General features: G+C 28.3%; 3 protein-coding genes across 3 annotated transcripts; all 3 read left to right on the top strand.

The window, feature by feature from the left end:
* The first annotated feature begins 947 nt into the window (after nt 1–947).
* LOC145847808 (nuclear RNA export factor 1-like) lies at nt 948–2861 on the top strand. Its single transcript, XM_082953727.1, has 3 exons — nt 948–982; nt 1268–1738; nt 1868–2861. The coding sequence occupies exons 1-3, from the start codon at nt 948–950 to the stop codon at nt 2859–2861; spliced, it is 1500 nt and encodes a 499-aa protein (XP_082809853.1).
* Nucleotides 2862–9776: 6915 nt separating this feature from the next.
* On the top strand, nt 9777–11690 carry LOC145847807 (nuclear RNA export factor 1-like). Its single transcript, XM_082953726.1, has 3 exons — nt 9777–9811; nt 10097–10567; nt 10697–11690. Exons 1-3 carry the CDS (start codon nt 9777–9779, stop codon nt 11688–11690), a joined length of 1500 nt encoding a protein of 499 aa, XP_082809852.1.
* A 5449-nt stretch (nt 11691–17139) lies between these two features.
* LOC145847806 (nuclear RNA export factor 1-like) lies at nt 17140–19053 on the top strand. The gene is made up of 3 exons (XM_082953725.1): nt 17140–17174; nt 17460–17930; nt 18060–19053. The coding sequence occupies exons 1-3, from the start codon at nt 17140–17142 to the stop codon at nt 19051–19053; spliced, it is 1500 nt and encodes a 499-aa protein (XP_082809851.1).
* Nucleotides 19054–19819: the final 766 nt, after the last annotated feature.

Below are 19819 nucleotides of genomic sequence, written 5' to 3'. Positions count from 1 at the left end.
AAAAATGGTTTTATGATACATGTCTCTAATTTTTATTTAATATATGTATTTTAGAAAAATGAATAGATGACTGTACTTAAACTAACTAGTGGCGTATTTTCAGAACAGCTTAGTAACATATAACGCAAATAAATAATGACAAATATGGAAGATTTACTGTCAAAAATGAAAAACATTACAGTTCAAAAGAAAAGTATTCAATTATATAAACCACCTAAAAGCAGAGGTAATGTTTACAGTGTTCTTATAAAATTATTAAGATGTTTTTTCTTACCGTTATTAAGTTATATAAGTTTTTAAGTTACCTAGGTAAATGTGTTTTTATAATATTTTTAGTCATGTAAATTAGCTAAACGTCGAAACAAACTATTTTTCAGAATCTCATAAAAAAAACAATGATCATGATGAAAGACTTAACATCTCATTACATCATGTTGATCACGGAGATTGTTACGAACCTAAGACATTAGAAAAATGTTCTACATCGTACAAAAGTGGTAGAAAACGTTACAAAAACAAAATGAAATGTTACAAAGTCAAGGGTCGTCTAGGAAAACAAAGGTTTTAATTAACAACTAGTTTAAATAGAATTAAGTTGAGTTATTTAAAAATGAAATTGAAAGTTGGTTATTTACAAAGTTAGCTTGAATACAAATATTGAATCGCAATGTTTTTAAATTATTTATTCAACAGTAGTTTGTTTTTCTCAATACTATACTTATGATATTTTATTTTATATTTAAATTTGAGACTACAGTAACTCAGGTTTTATAAATTGTTTGTAACGCTTTATAGACCGTTCCTCATGAATGGTATATTTTTTCGATTTGATAATGAACTTTTAAATTGTTAAACAAAAACTATTTTAAAGGAAAACAGTTTATGACCGCCTTGGAAAACGACGACCACAAAATAATAATGATATAGATAATGACGGTTGTGTCATTATGAAGGGAGACTTATACGCTCACAAAAAGAAATTGTAAGTTGTTGTTTGTTTTTTTTAAACTTATTTTTCGTATAATTGAAATATTAAGTTTTTGTACTTTTTTATTATACGTAAACTCTTAAGACTAATAATAAAAATAACTAAAACATTTATCAAAATATAATATTGAATAAAAATTCAATTGTTTTGAGTACAAGGTTTTGGTTATGAGTACAAGGTTTTACTACCTTGTAAAACAAAACTTTAATGTATTAAATTTCACAGTGACCCGTTGAGCCGAAACAGAGGATCAATAATAAGAAAGTTTAAAATTGACAGGAGAGAAAATATCAAAATATCTCCTGCCGCAATCAAAAACAACTTCAACAACATCAATAAGTCAAAAGTTGATGTAGAAAACGCCTGGTACCAAATAAAAGTATTTCGAGGCGCAGATGAAGTTGAAACTCAATTGATTGAAAAAATGAGTAAAATTATTGATGCTCCCATAGAATACAGGCAGTATCACGTTTTCAACGGTGATGCTAGTTTCTATGTGCTTGGAAAAGGCAAAGCAGATGCGCTGTTGAGTTGCAACCGTCAACTTACCAGCAGTTTCGGTGATGATATGCTGAAAGTAGTTAGGTACACAGCAAAGTCTGATGTTTACCGTGACGAGCAACTAGAAAGCATTAAGCAGTGCATCAAAAGCCGGGTCTATTTAGAACAAGGCGTTCTTGACTTGAGCGGTCTCAGCTTTGACAAAACTCTGAAGAAGCAAGGTATCAGAATTAACTTGCATAGAAGCGAGTATTTTACAATTATTGTAAAAACATTAGATTCGCTGTTCAGAGGAAGTGATCAAAATAAAAGAATCACAACATTAAATTTAGAAAAAAATAACTTAAGTTATAAATCAATTGGCTTTCTCAAAAACAGCCTCATTGATATGTTTCCCAATATTAACCGTCTCTCAGTTGCTGAAAATCACATTAAAATTGTAAAAGATTTGAAAGCATTAAGAGATTGGAATTTAATTGAGCTTAAGTTATACGATAGCAGTCAAGATGCAACTGTAAATGATATAAGCAACTGGCGGAAACTCTTTCCAGACTTGATCAAACTTAACTGCAGAGATTATGAGCCTCCAGTTAAAATAGATGTTGCAGAGTATGAAATACCAAAAACTATGGGAAGCAACTTTATGCTGCTTTCTGATAGTGCAAAAGAAGTGTTCATCAATCATGTCAAAAACTTATTCAGTTGCCTTGACAAAGTAAAAACCTCAGATGATGCAAGCAACTTTTACTGTAAAGATTCACAGTTTAGCTTGACAATTTTTAACAATGATAAAGATTGTACAATGAAAAAATACTTGGAAGTGTGCAAGGAGTGCACACCAAACAACCGACAGAAAGTCAGAGTCGGTTGTAATAAGTCCGATTCCAAAAAGTATTACTTTGGGAGAGAGGAAATTGTGAAAGCGTTGCGCAAGCTACCCTTATCAAAACACATCATGGACAGCTTTGTTTGTGATGTCACGTTCTGCTCTAGTGAGTTCATCAGTTACGTTATCAGCGGCACTTTTGAAGAAGCCGGTGGTAAAGTTCGCGCCTTCACCAGAAGCATATCCTGCGCAATTTCCGCTGATATTAAATTTACAATACTGAGCGACATGCTCCATATCAGGAACCAATCGGTCGCCGAAAAGAAAGAAAACGCCGCCAAGGTGGCCGCAATCAACCAGTTGCCACGACCGCCGTGTGACGTGCGAACGGAGATGTTGAAAACTTTCATGAAAGACTCAGGAATGAACGAGAAATATTCGCACGAATGTCTGCACAACAACGGGTGGGATTATGATAAAGCCGGAAGAAATTTTATGGAACTGCACAAAAACAACCACATACCGCTTGAAGCATATCAATTCTAAAATACTGTTAACAAAATAAAAACAAAGAAGCTAAAACGAACTATCGATCTTAACTAAAAGCTTCTTTTCTTGTTATTTTTTCCCTTGATTTTAACAAATTTTTAATTGAGCTCTTTTATTTGTTGTTGTTTTCTTTTACAATTTTAATAAATTTTAATTAAAAAAAAATAAGTTTTTATATTATCAATAAGTATAAGCTAAAAAATGGTCTAAGTAAAATAAAAGTTTTCACTGATATATCCGCAGAAAAGAATGCGAAAACCTTTGATAGAAGAGTTTTTTATGCAAAGAAATTGATGTTTAGTATTAATTATCATAAAATAATATCTAATACAATAGAAATAAATTACAATAAATGAATTATTTTATATAAAAATAATACTTAGATTGCCTACTCCAAAACTATTTCATTTGCATTAAAACATCAAGGTCATATAATATAAAACATAAGGCTTTACTGTAACTCAATCATTTTAAATATCATACTTTCGTTTGGATACTTTCAGTTTATTATTATTATAGATAAATAGTTTAATTTAGACTACAGTCTAATATTTTAAGAAATAAAAGTGTTTGCACTGATAAATCCCATTGGTCATGTTTGAAAATAAACTGAACCGAGATTTGGCAAAATTTAGTTTTTTATTGAATATAAGACTGACATGTATAAAATTAAACAAAAACTAGAGGACGGCTTTCGATATTTGTGCAAAAGCTTATGCAAATAAGTTTTGTACTAGCTTAAATAGTTATATTTAGTTAGTTAAGTTTAGTATTCTGTCCTGGACATGACATTAAACTGTATCCTGGTGTATGACTCAATAACCGAAAGGTTTTTTCGTACATCAGGTCCTAGGACCAAATATTTGAGCGCTTATTTTTTTCGTACGTTCAATATTGTTAGTTGTATAAAAAATTGTTTGTTCAAGTTCTAAAGTTGACCATGTTTTTATTATACTTTAGTATCTAAAAATAAATAGATATGATTTGGCTAGTACAATAAAAAATAGTTTTACCTTTGAAAAAAATAATACATGAAAATTTATAAAAACTTATTGTTTATTAAAAGTTAAGCAAAAAAAGTCAGAACGTTGCTAGAAGTTACTTGCATTATTTATTGTTTTAACCCTGAGTACTGGTGCCAGACAAAAAAATGGCCATATTCGAATACTGACGCAATTGCCACTAGTTGGCGCAGTTTTTGTATAAATAGTTGAACTTATCAAATTTTTTTCATTTGAGCTTAGCTGTCATGAGAGCAACATGTAAGTTTTAGTTTGTACGGAAGCTTACGTAAATTAGTTTTTTACTAGCTGAAATAGTCTTAAAGTTTAATATTGTTATTTTATATGAAAAATTGTTTGTTCAAGTTCTAAAGTTGACCATGTTTTTATTATACTTTAGTATCTAAAAATAAATAGATATGATTTGGCTAGTACAATAAAAAATAGTTTTACCTTTGAAAAAAATAATACATGAAAATTTATAAAAACTTATTGTTTATTAAAAGTTAAGCAAAAAAAGTCAGAACGTTGCTAGAAGTTACTTGCATTATTTATTGTTTTAACCCTGAGTACTGGTGCCAGACAAAAAAATGGCCATATTCGAATACTGACGCAATTGCCACTAGTTGGCGCAGTTTTATATTATCAATAAGTATAAGCTAAAAAATGGTCTAAGTAAAATAAAAGTTTTCACTGATATATCCGCAGAAAAGAATGCGAAAACCTTTGATAGAAGAGTTTTTTATGCAAAGAAATTGATGTTTAGTATTAATTATCATAAAATAATATCTAATACAATAGAAATAAATTACAATAAATGAATTATTTTATATAAAAATAATACTTAGATTGCCTACTCCAAAACTATTTCATTTGCATTAAAACATCAAGGTCATATAATATAAAACATAAGGCTTTACTGTAACTCAATCATTTTAAATATCATACTTTCGTTTGGATACTTTCAGTTTATTATTATTATAGATAAATAGTTTAATTTAGACTACAGTCTAATATTTTAAGAAATAAAAGTGTTTGCACTGATAAATCCCATTGGTCATGTTTGAAAATAAACTGAACCGAGATTTGGCAAAATTTAGTTTTTTATTGAATATAAGACTGACATGTATAAAATTAAACAAAAACTAGAGGACGGCTTTCGATATTTGTGCAAAAGCTTATGCAAATAAGTTTTGTACTAGCTTAAATAGTTATATTTAGTTAGTTAAGTTTAGTATTCTGTCCTGGACATGACATTAAACTGTATCCTGGTGTATGACTCAATAACCGAAAGGTTTTTTCGTACATCAGGTCCTAGGACCAAATATTTGAGCGCTTATTTTTTTCGTACGTTCAATATTGTTAGTTGTATAAAAAATTGTTTGTTCAAGTTCTAAAGTTGACCATGTTTTTATTATACTTTAGTATCTAAAAATAAATAGATATGATTTGGCTAGTACAATAAAAAATAGTTTTACCTTTGAAAAAAATAATACATGAAAATTTATAAAAACTTATTGTTTATTAAAAGTTAAGCAAAAAAAGTCAGAACGTTGCTAGAAGTTACTTGCATTATTTATTGTTTTAACCCTGAGTACTGGTGCCAGACAAAAAAATGGCCATATTCGAATACTGACGCAATTGCCACTAGTTGGCGCAGTTTTTGTATAAATAGTTGAACTTATCAAATTTTTTTCATTTGAGCTTAGCTGTCATGAGAGCAACATGTAAGTTTTAGTTTGTACGGAAGCTTACGTAAATTAGTTTTTTACTAGCTGAAATAGTCTTAAAGTTTAATATTGTTATTTTATATGAAAAATTGTTTGTTCAAGTTCTAAAGTTGACCATGTTTTTATTATACTTTAGTATCTAAAAATAAATAGATATGATTTGGCTAGTACAATAAAAAATAGTTTTACCTTTGAAAAAAATAATACATGAAAATTTATAAAAACTTATTGTTTATTAAAAGTTAAGCAAAAAAAGTCAGAACGTTGCTAGAAGTTACTTGCATTATTTATTGTTTTAACCCTGAGTACTGGTGCCAGACAAAAAAATGGCCATATTCGAATACTGACGCAATTGCCACTAGTTGGCGCAGTTTTTGTATAAATAGTTGAACTTATCAAATTTTTTTCATTTGAGCTTAGCTGTCATGAGAGCAACATGTAAGTTTTAGTTTGTACGGAAGCTTACGTAAATTAGTTTTTTACTAGCTGAAATAGTCTTAAAGTTTAATATTGTTATTTTATATGAAAAATTGTTTGTTCAAGTTCTAAAGTTGACCATGTTTTTATTATACTTTAGTATCTAAAAATAAATAGATATGATTTGGCTAGTACAATAAAAAATAGTTTTACCTTTGAAAAAAATAATACATGAAAATTTATAAAAACTTATTGTTTATTAAAAGTTAAGCAAAAAAAGTCAGAACGTTGCTAGAAGTTACTTGCATTATTTATTGTTTTAACCCTGAGTACTGGTGCCAGACAAAAAAATGGCCATATTCGAATACTGACGCAATTGCCACTAGTTGGCGCAGTTTTTGTATAAATAGTTGAACTTATCAAATTTTTTTCATTTGAGCTTAGCTGTCATGAGAGCAACATGTAAGTTTTAGTTTGTACGGAAGCTTACGTAAATTAGTTTTTTACTAGCTGAAATAGTCTTAAAGTTTAATATTGTTATTTTATATGAAAAATTTTTTGTTCAAGTTCTAAAGTTGACCATGTTTTTATTATACTTTAGTATCTAAAAATAAATAGATATGATTTGGCTAGTACAATAAAAAAATAGTTTTACCTTTGATAAAAATAATACATGAAAATTTATAAAAACTTATTGTTTATTAAAAGTTAAGCAAAAAAAGTCAGAACGTTGCTAGAAGTTACTTGCATTATTTATTGTTTTAACCCTGAGTACTGGTGCCAGACAAAAAAATGGCCATATTCGAATACTGACGCAATTGCCACTAGTTGGCGCAGTTTTTGTATAAATAGTTAAACTTATCAAATTTTTTTCATTTGAGCGTAGCTGTCATGAGAGCAACATGTAAGTTTTAGTTTGTACGGAAGCTTACGTAAATTAGTTTTTTACTAGCTGAAATAGTCTTAAAGTTTAATATTGTTATTTTATATGAAAAATTGTTTGTTCAAGTTCTAAAGTTGACCATGTTTTTATTATACTTTAGTATCTAAAAATAGATAGATATGATTTGGCTAGTACAATAAAAAATAGTTTTACCTTTGAAAAAAATAATACATGAAAATTTATAAAAACTTATTGTTTATTAAAAGTTAAGCAAAAAAAGTCAGAACGTTGCTAGAAGTTACTTGCATTATTTATTGTTTTAACCCTGAGTAATGGTGCCAGACAAAAAAATGGCCATATTCGAATACTGACGCAATTGCCACTAGTTGGCGCAGTTTTTGTATAAATAGTTGAACTTATCAAATTTTTTTCATTTGAGCTTAGCTGTCATGAGAGCAACATGTAAGTTTTAGTTTGTACGGAAGCTTACGTAAATTAGTTTTTTACTAGCTGAAATAGTCTTAAAGTTTAATATTGTTATTTTATATGAAAAATTGTTTGTTCAAGTTCTAAAGTTGACCATGTTTTTATTATACTTTAGTATCTAAAAATAAATAGATATGATTTGGCTAGTACAATAAAAAATAGTTTTACCTTTGAAAAAAATAATACATGAAAATTTATAAAAACTTATTGTTTATTAAAAGTTAAGCAAAAAAAGTCAGAACGTTGCTAGAAGTTACTTGCATTATTTATTGTTTTAACCCTGAGTAATGGTGCCAGACAAAAAAATGGCCATATTCGAATACTGACGCAATTGCCACTAGTTGGCGCAGTTTTTGTATAAATAGTTGAACTTATCAAATTTTTTTCATTTGAGCTTAGCTGTCATGAGAGCAACATGTAAGTTTTAGTTTGTACGGAAGCTTACGTAAATTAGTTTTTTACTAGCTGAAATAGTCTTAAAGTTTAATATTGTTATTTTATATGAAAAATTGTTTGTTCAAGTTCTAAAGTTGACCATGTTTTTATTATACTTTAGTATCTAAAAATAAATAGATATGATTTGGCTAGTACAATAAAAAATAGTTTTACCTTTGAAAAAAATAATACATGAAAGTTTATAAAAACTCATTGTTTATAAAAAGTTAAGCAAAAAAAGTCAGACAAGTTTAATTTTGTTAACAAACCAAGGCACTTTTTGTTTGTTTTTAGTTTACATTATGATTAGGTTAGAATTAAAGCTAGCTAAAAGTGTATTGTATTAAGTGATAGATATCACTTGATGACTTTGATAAAATAGTTAGAAAAAATATAATTATAATATAATGTAAGATTAATATGACAAAGTTGTTTATAAGTAAATATAAAAACCTATAGTTATTGAGACGACAGGTTTAAGAAAATTCTCGAGAAAGGACATTTAAATTATAATTTAGTACTTATAACTAAATCATACTTGTAAATTAGTATTTTAGAGTAGTATTGCATCAGATATTCAGTCTAATTATAGCAGCACACCAAATAATAATTTATGTAAAATTTAGTTTGTGTTAAAAGCTTAAGTTAATTATGCTTCTTTTAACTTAAATAATTTTAAAGTTTAATGTTATAACTACAATTGTTTTAAAAATTATAAAACTATATTTGTTACTTATAGTTAGTATTGTGGGATTTAAAATATAACAAAGCAAGTTTCAAACTGAATTTACTCGTTATTTTAACAGTTTTTAACAGTTATTAACAGTTTATAATTACATTAACACAAATTAATTATGTAATTTTAAACTTTTGATCTTACTTAATTGATCTTACTTTTTATCTTACTCTGATAAAACCTAAAGCTACTTAATTAACGTTTATGATATAATTAGTTGCTAACAAAAGTAGTTGATAAGTATTAGCTGAAACATGTTTTACTTTTTTGCACAACAAAAATGGTTTTATGATACATGTCTCTAATTTTTATTTAATATATGTATTTTAGAAAAATGAATAGATGACTGTACTTAAACTAACTAGTGGCGTATTTTCAGAACAGCTTAGTAACATATAACGCAAATAAATAATGACAAATATGGAAGATTTACTGTCAAAAATGAAAAACATTACAGTTCAAAAGAAAAGTATTCAATTATATAAACCACCTAAAAGCAGAGGTAATGTTTACAGTGTTCTTATAAAATTATTAAGATGTTTTTTCTTACCGTTATTAAGTTATATAAGTTTTTAAGTTACCTAGGTAAATGTGTTTTTATAATATTTTTAGTCATGTAAATTAGCTAAACGTCGAAACAAACTATTTTTCAGAATCTCATAAAAAAAACAATGATCATGATGAAAGACTTAACATCTCATTACATCATGTTGATCACGGAGATTGTTACGAACCTAAGACATTAGAAAAATGTTCTACATCGTACAAAAGTGGTAGAAAACGTTACAAAAACAAAATGAAATGTTACAAAGTCAAGGGTCGTCTAGGAAAACAAAGGTTTTAATTAACAACTAGTTTAAATAGAATTAAGTTGAGTTATTTAAAAATGAAATTGAAAGTTGGTTATTTACAAAGTTAGCTTGAATACAAATATTGAATCGCAATGTTTTTAAATTATTTATTCAACAGTAGTTTGTTTTTCTCAATACTATACTTATGATATTTTATTTTATATTTAAATTTGAGACTACAGTAACTCAGGTTTTATAAATTGTTTGTAACGCTTTATAGACCGTTCCTCATGAATGGTATATTTTTTCGATTTGATAATGAAACTTTTAAATTGTTAAACAAAAACTATTTTAAAGGAAAACAGTTTATGACCGCCTTGGAAAACGACGACCACAAAATAATAATGATATAGATAATGACGGTTGTGTCATTATGAAGGGAGACTTATACGCTCACAAAAAGAAATTGTAAGTTGTTGTTTGTTTTTTTTAAACTTATTTTTCGTATAATTGAAATATTAAGTTTTTGTACTTTTTTATTATACGTAAACTCTTAAGACTAATAATAAAAATAACTAAAACATTTATCAAAATATAATATTGAATAAAAATTCAATTGTTTTGAGTACAAGGTTTTGGTTATGAGTACAAGGTTTTACTACCTTGTAAAACAAAACTTTAATGTATTAAATTTCACAGTGACCCGTTGAGCCGAAACAGAGGATCAATAATAAGAAAGTTTAAAATTGACAGGAGAGAAAATATCAAAATATCTCCTGCCGCAATCAAAAACAACTTCAACAACATCAATAAGTCAAAAGTTGATGTAGAAAACGCCTGGTACCAAATAAAAGTATTTCGAGGCGCAGATGAAGTTGAAACTCAATTGATTGAAAAAATGAGTAAAATTATTGATGCTCCCATAGAATACAGGCAGTATCACGTTTTCAACGGTGATGCTAGTTTCTATGTGCTTGGAAAAGGCAAAGCAGATGCGCTGTTGAGTTGCAACCGTCAACTTACCAGCAGTTTCGGTGATGATATGCTGAAAGTAGTTAGGTACACAGCAAAGTCTGATGTTTACCGTGACGAGCAACTAGAAAGCATTAAGCAGTGCATCAAAAGCCGGGTCTATTTAGAACAAGGCGTTCTTGACTTGAGCGGTCTCAGCTTTGACAAAACTCTGAAGAAGCAAGGTATCAGAATTAACTTGCATAGAAGCGAGTATTTTACAATTATTGTAAAAACATTAGATTCGCTGTTCAGAGGAAGTGATCAAAATAAAAGAATCACAACATTAAATTTAGAAAAAAATAACTTAAGTTATAAATCAATTGGCTTTCTCAAAAACAGCCTCATTGATATGTTTCCCAATATTAACCGTCTCTCAGTTGCTGAAAATCACATTAAAATTGTAAAAGATTTGAAAGCATTAAGAGATTGGAATTTAATTGAGCTTAAGTTATACGATAGCAGTCAAGATGCAACTGTAAATGATATAAGCAACTGGCGGAAACTCTTTCCAGACTTGATCAAACTTAACTGCAGAGATTATGAGCCTCCAGTTAAAATAGATGTTGCAGAGTATGAAATACCAAAAACTATGGGAAGCAACTTTATGCTGCTTTCTGATAGTGCAAAAGAAGTGTTCATCAATCATGTCAAAAACTTATTCAGTTGCCTTGACAAAGTAAAAACCTCAGATGATGCAAGCAACTTTTACTGTAAAGATTCACAGTTTAGCTTGACAATTTCTAACAATGATAAAGATTGTACAATGAAAAAATACTTGGAAGTGTGCAAGGAGTGCACACCAAACAACCGACAGAAAGTCAGAGTCGGTTGTAATAAGTCCGATTCCAAAAAGTATTACTTTGGGAGAGAGGAAATTGTGAAAGCGTTGCGCAAGCTACCCTTATCAAAACACATCATGGACAGCTTTGTTTGTGATGTCACGTTCTGCTCTAGTGAGTTCATCAGTTACGTTATCAGCGGCACTTTTGAAGAAGCCGGTGGTAAAGTTCGCGCCTTCACCAGAAGCATATCCTGCGCAATTTCCGCTGATATTAAATTTACAATACTGAGCGACATGCTCCATATCAGGAACCAATCGGTCGCCGAAAAGAAAGAAAACGCCGCCAAGGTGGCCGCAATCAACCAGTTGCCACGACCGCCGTGTGACGTGCGAACGGAGATGTTGAAAACTTTCATGAAAGACTCAGGAATGAACGAGAAATATTCGCACGAATGTCTGCACAACAACGGGTGGGATTATGATAAAGCCGGAAGAAATTTTATGGAACTGCACAAAAACAACCACATACCGCTTGAAGCATATCAATTCTAAAATACTGTTAACAAAATAAAAACAAAGAAGCTAAAACGAACTATCGATCTTAACTAAAAGCTTCTTTTCTTGTTATTTTTTCCCTTGATTTTAACAAATTTTTAATTGAGCTCTTTTATTTGTTGTTGTTTTCTTTTACAATTTTAATAAATTTTAATTAAAAAAAAATAAGTTTTTATATTATCAATAAGTATAAGCTAAAAAATGGTCTAAGTAAAATAAAAGTTTTCACTGATATATCCGCAGAAAAGAATGCGAAAACCTTTGATAGAAGAGTTTTTTATGCAAAGAAATTGATGTTTAGTATTAATTATCATAAAATAATATCTAATACAATAGAAATAAATTACAATAAATGAATTATTTTATATAAAAATAATACTTAGATTGCCTACTCCAAAACTATTTCATTTGCATTAAAACATCAAGGTCATATAATATAAAACATAAGGCTTTACTGTAACTCAATCATTTTAAATATCATACTTTCGTTTGGATACTTTCAGTTTATTATTATTATAGATAAATAGTTTAATTTAGACTACAGTCTAATATTTTAAGAAATAAAAGTGTTTGCACTGATAAATCCCATTGGTCATGTTTGAAAATAAACTGAACCGAGATTTGGCAAAATTTAGTTTTTTATTGAATATAAGACTGACATGTATAAAATTAAACAAAAACTAGAGGACGGCTTTCGATATTTGTGCAAAAGCTTATGCAAATAAGTTTTGTACTAGCTTAAATAGTTATATTTAGTTAGTTAAGTTTAGTATTCTGTCCTGGACATGACATTAAACTGTATCCTGGTGTATGACTCAATAACCGAAAGGTTTTTTCGTACATCAGGTCCTAGGACCAAATATTTGAGCGCTTATTTTTTTCGTACGTTCAATATTGTTAGTTGTATAAAAAATTGTTTGTTCAAGTTCTAAAGTTGACCATGTTTTTATTATACTTTAGTATCTAAAAATAAATAGATATGATTTGGCTAGTACAATAAAAAATAGTTTTACCTTTGAAAAAAATAATACATGAAAATTTATAAAAACTTATTGTTTATTAAAAGTTAAGCAAAAAAAGTCAGAACGTTGCTAGAAGTTACTTGCATTATTTATTGTTTTAACCCTGAGTACTGGTGCCAGACAAAAAAATGGCCATATTCGAATACTGACGCAATTGCCACTAGTTGGCGCAGTTTTTGTATAAATAGTTGAACTTATCAAATTTTTTTCATTTGAGCTTAGCTGTCATGAGAGCAACATGTAAGTTTTAGTTTGTACGGAAGCTTACGTAAATTAGTTTTTTACTAGCTGAAATAGTCTTAAAGTTTAATATTGTTATTTTATATGAAAAATTGTTTGTTCAAGTTCTAAAGTTGACCATGTTTTTATTATACTTTAGTATCTAAAAATAAATAGATATGATTTGGCTAGTACAATAAAAAATAGTTTTACCTTTGAAAAAAATAATACATGAAAATTTATAAAAACTTATTGTTTATTAAAAGTTAAGCAAAAAAAGTCAGAACGTTGCTAGAAGTTACTTGCATTATTTATTGTTTTAACCCTGAGTACTGGTGCCAGACAAAAAAATGGCCATATTCGAATACTGACGCAATTGCCACTAGTTGGCGCAGTTTTTGTATAAATAGTTGAACTTATCAAATTTTTTTCATTTGAGCTTAGCTGTCATGAGAGCAACATGTAAGTTTTAGTTTGTACGGAAGCTTACGTAAATTAGTTTTTTACTAGCTGAAATAGTCTTAAAGTTTAATATTGTTATTTTATATGAAAAATTGTTTGTTCAAGTTCTAAAGTTGACCATGTTTTTATTATACTTTAGTATCTAAAAATAAATAGATATGATTTGGCTAGTACAATAAAAAATAGTTTTACCTTTGAAAAAAATAATACATGAAAATTTATAAAAACTTATTGTTTATTAAAAGTTAAGCAAAAAAAGTCAGAACGTTGCTAGAAGTTACTTGCATTATTTATTGTTTTAACCCTGAGTACTGGTGCCAGACAAAAAAATGGCCATATTCGAATACTGACGCAATTGCCACTAGTTGGCGCAGTTTTTGTATAAATAGTTGAACTTATCAAATTTTTTTCATTTGAGCTTAGCTGTCATGAGAGCAACATGTAAGTTTTAGTTTGTACGGAAGCTTACGTAAATTAGTTTTTTACTAGCTGAAATAGTCTTAAAGTTTAATATTGTTATTTTATATGAAAAATTTTTTGTTCAAGTTCTAAAGTTGACCATGTTTTTATTATACTTTAGTATCTAAAAATAAATAGATATGATTTGGCTAGTACAATAAAAAAATAGTTTTACCTTTGATAAAAATAATACATGAAAATTTATAAAAACTTATTGTTTATTAAAAGTTAAGCAAAAAAAGTCAGAACGTTGCTAGAAGTTACTTGCATTATTTATTGTTTTAACCCTGAGTACTGGTGCCAGACAAAAAAATGGCCATATTCGAATACTGACGCAATTGCCACTAGTTGGCGCAGTTTTTGTATAAATAGTTAAACTTATCAAATTTTTTTCATTTGAGCGTAGCTGTCATGAGAGCAACATGTAAGTTTTAGTTTGTACGGAAGCTTACGTAAATTAGTTTTTTACTAGCTGAAATAGTCTTAAAGTTTAATATTGTTATTTTATATGAAAAATTGTTTGTTCAAGTTCTAAAGTTGACCATGTTTTTATTATACTTTAGTATCTAAAAATAGATAGATATGATTTGGCTAGTACAATAAAAAATAGTTTTACCTTTGAAAAAAATAATACATGAAAATTTATAAAAACTTATTGTTTATTAAAAGTTAAGCAAAAAAAGTCAGAACGTTGCTAGAAGTTACTTGCATTATTTATTGTTTTAACCCTGAGTAATGGTGCCAGACAAAAAAATGGCCATATTCGAATACTGACGCAATTGCCACTAGTTGGCGCAGTTTTTGTATAAATAGTTGAACTTATCAAATTTTTTTCATTTGAGCTTAGCTGTCATGAGAGCAACATGTAAGTTTTAGTTTGTACGGAAGCTTACGTAAATTAGTTTTTTACTAGCTGAAATAGTCTTAAAGTTTAATATTGTTATTTTATATGAAAAATTGTTTGTTCAAGTTCTAAAGTTGACCATGTTTTTATTATACTTTAGTATCTAAAAATAAATAGATATGATTTGGCTAGTACAATAAAAAATAGTTTTACCTTTGAAAAAAATAATACATGAAAATTTATAAAAACTTATTGTTTATTAAAAGTTAAGCAAAAAAAGTCAGAACGTTGCTAGAAGTTACTTGCATTATTTATTGTTTTAACCCTGAGTAATGGTGCCAGACAAAAAAATGGCCATATTCGAATACTGACGCAATTGCCACTAGTTGGCGCAGTTTTTGTATAAATAGTTGAACTTATCAAATTTTTTTCATTTGAGCTTAGCTGTCATGAGAGCAACATGTAAGTTTTAGTTTGTACGGAAGCTTACGTAAATTAGTTTTTTACTAGCTGAAATAGTCTTAAAGTTTAATATTGTTATTTTATATGAAAAATTGTTTGTTCAAGTTCTAAAGTTGACCATGTTTTTATTATACTTTAGTATCTAAAAATAAATAGATATGATTTGGCTAGTACAATAAAAAATAGTTTTACCTTTGAAAAAAATAATACATGAAAGTTTATAAAAACTCATTGTTTATAAAAAGTTAAGCAAAAAAAGTCAGACAAGTTTAATTTTGTTAACAAACCAAGGCACTTTTTGTTTGTTTTTAGTTTACATTATGATTAGGTTAGAATTAAAGCTAGCTAAAAGTGTATTGTATTAAGTGATAGATATCACTTGATGACTTTGATAAAATAGTTAGAAAAAATATAATTATAATATAATGTAAGATTAATATGACAAAGTTGTTTATAAGTAAATATAAAAACCTATAGTTATTGAGACGACAGGTTTAAGAAAATTCTCGAGAAAGGACATTTAAATTATAATTTAGTACTTATAACTAAATCATACTTGTAAATTAGTATTTTAGAGTAGTATTGCATCAGATATTCAGTCTAATTATAGCAGCACACCAAATAATAATTTATGTAAAATTTAGTTTGTGTTAAAAGCTTAAGTTAATTATGCTTCTTTTAACTTAAATAATTTTAAAGTTTAATGTTATAACTACAATTGTTTTAAAAATTATAAAACTATATTTGTTACTTATAGTTAGTATTGTGGGATTTAAAATATAACAAAGCAAGTTTCAAACTGAATTTACTCGTTATTTTAACAGTTTTTAACAGTTATTAACAGTTTATAATTACATTAACACAAATTAATTATGTAATTTTAAACTTTTGATCTTACTTAATTGATCTTACTTTTTATCTTACTCTGATAAAACCTAAAGCTACTTAATTAACGTTTATGATATAATTAGTTGCTAACAAAAGTAGTTGATAAGTATTAGCTGAAACATGTTTTACTTTTTTGCACAACAAAAATGGTTTTATGATACATGTCTCTAATTTTTATTTAATATATGTATTTTAGAAAAATGAATAGATGACTGTACTTAAACTAACTAGTGGCGTATTTTCAGAACAGCTTAGTAACATATAACGCAAATAAATAATGACAAATATGGAAGATTTACTGTCAAAAATGAAAAACATTACAGTTCAAAAGAAAAGTATTCAATTATATAAACCACCTAAAAGCAGAGGTAATGTTTACAGTGTTCTTATAAAATTATTAAGATGTTTTTTCTTACCGTTATTAAGTTATATAAGTTTTTAAGTTACCTAGGTAAATGTGTTTTTATAATATTTTTAGTCATGTAAATTAGCTAAACGTCGAAACAAACTATTTTTCAGAATCTCATAAAAAAAACAATGATCATGATGAAAGACTTAACATCTCATTACATCATGTTGATCACGGAGATTGTTACGAACCTAAGACATTAGAAAAATGTTCTACATCGTACAAAAGTGGTAGAAAACGTTACAAAAACAAAATGAAATGTTACAAAGTCAAGGGTCGTCTAGGAAAACAAAGGTTTTAATTAACAACTAGTTTAAATAGAATTAAGTTGAGTTATTTAAAAATGAAATTGAAAGTTGGTTATTTACAAAGTTAGCTTGAATACAAATATTGAATCGCAATGTTTTTAAATTATTTATTCAACAGTAGTTTGTTTTTCTCAATACTATACTTATGATATTTTATTTTATATTTAAATTTGAGACTACAGTAACTCAGGTTTTATAAATTGTTTGTAACGCTTTATAGACCGTTCCTCATGAATGGTATATTTTTTCGATTTGATAATGAAACTTTTAAATTGTTAAACAAAAACTATTTTAAAGGAAAACAGTTTATGACCGCCTTGGAAAACGACGACCACAAAATAATAATGATATAGATAATGACGGTTGTGTCATTATGAAGGGAGACTTATACGCTCACAAAAAGAAATTGTAAGTTGTTGTTTGTTTTTTTTAAACTTATTTTTCGTATAATTGAAATATTAAGTTTTTGTACTTTTTTATTATACGTAAACTCTTAAGACTAATAATAAAAATAACTAAAACATTTATCAAAATATAATATTGAATAAAAATTCAATTGTTTTGAGTACAAGGTTTTGGTTATGAGTACAAGGTTTTACTACCTTGTAAAACAAAACTTTAATGTATTAAATTTCACAGTGACCCGTTGAGCCGAAACAGAGGATCAATAATAAGAAAGTTTAAAATTGACAGGAGAGAAAATATCAAAATATCTCCTGCCGCAATCAAAAACAACTTCAACAACATCAATAAGTCAAAAGTTGATGTAGAAAACGCCTGGTACCAAATAAAAGTATTTCGAGGCGCAGATGAAGTTGAAACTCAATTGATTGAAAAAATGAGTAAAATTATTGATGCTCCCATAGAATACAGGCAGTATCACGTTTTCAACGGTGATGCTAGTTTCTATGTGCTTGGAAAAGGCAAAGCAGATGCGCTGTTGAGTTGCAACCGTCAACTTACCAGCAGTTTCGGTGATGATATGCTGAAAGTAGTTAGGTACACAGCAAAGTCTGATGTTTACCGTGACGAGCAACTAGAAAGCATTAAGCAGTGCATCAAAAGCCGGGTCTATTTAGAACAAGGCGTTCTTGACTTGAGCGGTCTCAGCTTTGACAAAACTCTGAAGAAGCAAGGTATCAGAATTAACTTGCATAGAAGCGAGTATTTTACAATTATTGTAAAAACATTAGATTCGCTGTTCAGAGGAAGTGATCAAAATAAAAGAATCACAACATTAAATTTAGAAAAAAATAACTTAAGTTATAAATCAATTGGCTTTCTCAAAAACAGCCTCATTGATATGTTTCCCAATATTAACCGTCTCTCAGTTGCTGAAAATCACATTAAAATTGTAAAAGATTTGAAAGCATTAAGAGATTGGAATTTAATTGAGCTTAAGTTATACGATAGCAGTCAAGATGCAACTGTAAATGATATAAGCAACTGGCGGAAACTCTTTCCAGACTTGATCAAACTTAACTGCAGAGATTATGAGCCTCCAGTTAAAATAGATGTTGCAGAGTATGAAATACCAAAAACTATGGGAAGCAACTTTATGCTGCTTTCTGATAGTGCAAAAGAAGTGTTCATCAATCATGTCAAAAACTTATTCAGTTGCCTTGACAAAGTAAAAACCTCAGATGATGCAAGCAACTTTTACTGTAAAGATTCACAGTTTAGCTTGACAATTTCTAACAATGATAAAGATTGTACAATGAAAAAATACTTGGAAGTGTGCAAGGAGTGCACACCAAACAACCGACAGAAAGTCAGAGTCGGTTGTAATAAGTCCGATTCCAAAAAGTATTACTTTGGGAGAGAGGAAATTGTGAAAGCGTTGCGCAAGCTACCCTTATCAAAACACATCATGGACAGCTTTGTTTGTGATGTCACGTTCTGCTCTAGTGAGTTCATCAGTTACGTTATCAGCGGCACTTTTGAAGAAGCCGGTGGTAAAGTTCGCGCCTTCACCAGAAGCATATCCTGCGCAATTTCCGCTGATATTAAATTTACAATACTGAGCGACATGCTCCATATCAGGAACCAATCGGTCGCCGAAAAGAAAGAAAACGCCGCCAAGGTGGCCGCAATCAACCAGTTGCCACGACCGCCGTGTGACGTGCGAACGGAGATGTTGAAAACTTTCATGAAAGACTCAGGAATGAACGAGAAATATTCGCACGAATGTCTGCACAACAACGGGTGGGATTATGATAAAGCCGGAAGAAATTTTATGGAACTGCACAAAAACAACCACATACCGCTTGAAGCATATCAATTCTAAAATACTGTTAACAAAATAAAAACAAAGAAGCTAAAACGAACTATCGATCTTAACTAAAAGCTTCTTTTCTTGTTATTTTTTCCCTTGATTTTAACAAATTTTTAATTGAGCTCTTTTATTTGTTGTTGTTTTCTTTTACAATTTTAATAAATTTTAATTAAAAAAAAATAAGTTTTTATATTATCAATAAGTATAAGCTAAAAAATGGTCTAAGTAAAATAAAAGTTTTCACTGATATATCCGCAGAAAAGAATGCGAAAACCTTTGATAGAAGAGTTTTTTATGCAAAGAAATTGATGTTTAGTATTAATTATCATAAAATAATATCTAATACAATAGAAATAAATTACAATAAATGAATTATTTTATATAAAAATAATACTTAGATTGCCTACTCCAAAACTATTTCATTTGCATTAAAACATCAAGGTCATATAATATAAAACATAAGGCTTTACTGTAACTCAATCATTTTAAATATCATACTTTCGTTTGGATACTTTCAGTTTATTATTATTATAGATAAATAGTTTAATTTAGACTACAGTCTAATATTTTAAGAAATAAAAGTGTTTGCACTGATAAATCCCATTGGTCATGTTTGAAAATAAACTGAACCGAGATTTGGCAAAATTTAGTTTTTTATTGAATATAAGACTGACATGTATAAAATTAAACAAAAACTAGAGGACGGCTTTCGATATTTGTGCAAAAGCTTATGCAAATAAGTTTTGTACTAGCTTAAATAGTTATATTTAGTTAGTTA

This window comes from Thalia democratica, unplaced genomic scaffold, assembly GCF_965202585.1.
Source record: "Thalia democratica unplaced genomic scaffold, ktThaDemo2.hap1.1 HAP1_SCAFFOLD_1109, whole genome shotgun sequence".
NCBI lineage: Eukaryota > Metazoa > Chordata > Thaliacea > Salpida > Salpidae > Thalia > Thalia democratica.
Note: the sequence above shows the minus strand (reverse complement) of the source record. Positions and strands in the feature narration are given on the sequence as shown.